Source organism: Bombus impatiens, unplaced genomic scaffold (assembly GCF_000188095.3).
Source record: "Bombus impatiens unplaced genomic scaffold, BIMP_2.2 scf_3900, whole genome shotgun sequence".
Lineage (NCBI taxonomy): Eukaryota > Metazoa > Arthropoda > Insecta > Hymenoptera > Apidae > Bombus > Bombus impatiens.
In genome coordinates, this window is record NT_180319.1 from 1 (window position 1) to 969 (window position 969).

The following is a 969-nucleotide window of genomic DNA, read 5'->3' on the forward strand; positions in this document are numbered from 1 at the left end:
CGCGGGGAGACGCAGTCGCTAAGAGAGACGTCAACGGGGTCGACCACCTTGGACCGTTACCCTCTACAAAAAAAGCTATCGGCATATCTTTGTGGTGGTGGACGCGTTCACGAAGTTCGTCTGGTTGTATCCCACCAAGTCGACGGGTTCTGCCGAGGTCATTAGTCGCTTGAAGAAGTAGTCTGTGAGCTTTGCGAACACGAGGAGAATCATCTCCGATCGCGGGACAGTATTCACGGCCGGCGCTTTTGAAGACTACTGCAGTGAGGAGGGCATACAGCACGTCCGCACTACAACTGGGATCCCGCGGGCAAACAGACAAGTAGAATGAGTGAACCGGACGCTTATTCCACTGCTGACGAAGCTATCTGCGCCAGCGCCGAGCAAGTGGTTCAAACACCTGGAGGCAGCGCAGAGGTACTTAAATGCAACTCCTAATGTAAGTACGAATGCTTCCCCGTTCCAGTTGTTGTTCGGGGCACGAATGAGGCTGCGAGACGATCTGCAAATCAGGCAACTAATCGAGAGCGAACAGGCCGCAGTGTTCCAAGAGGAACGAGATCAATTGCGTGCGGACGCAAGGAGACGGATCGAGGAAATCCAAGCTCGAAACAAGCAGGCGTATAACAAAAGGCGCAAGAAGGCGAGAGCATACAGGACGGGAGACCTAGTGGCGATCGAGAGGACGCAGGGCGGCCCCGGGCTAAAGCTGCACCCGAAGTTTCTTGGACCGTATCGGGTGGTAAAAGTCCTGCGAAATGACCGGTACATAGTGCAGCGGGAGGGCGAGCATGAAGGGCCACGTACAACTTCCACGGCAGCCGATCACATGAAGTGGTGGAGTGTTGATGATAGTGATGCAAGTGCGACTAGTGATGATGAGTACATCTGAGGGCAGATGTGATTGCCAGGAAAAGCCGAGTATAATATCGTAAAGTAATTCGAATTAGAAATCAGTTGAAAATAGAA

At 52.8% G+C, this 969-nt stretch overlaps 1 protein-coding gene across 1 annotated transcript; it reads left to right on the forward strand.

Annotated features, from left to right (window-relative positions):
• Nucleotides 1–327: 327 nt before the first annotated feature.
• On the forward strand, nucleotides 328–931 carry LOC105682000. Its single transcript, XM_012393653.2, has 2 exons — nucleotides 328–417; nucleotides 467–931. The coding sequence occupies exons 1-2, from the start codon at nucleotides 328–330 to the stop codon at nucleotides 890–892; spliced, it is 516 nt and encodes a 171-aa protein (XP_012249076.1). The 3' UTR covers nucleotides 893–931.
• The last annotated feature ends 38 nt before the right edge of the window (nucleotides 932–969 follow it).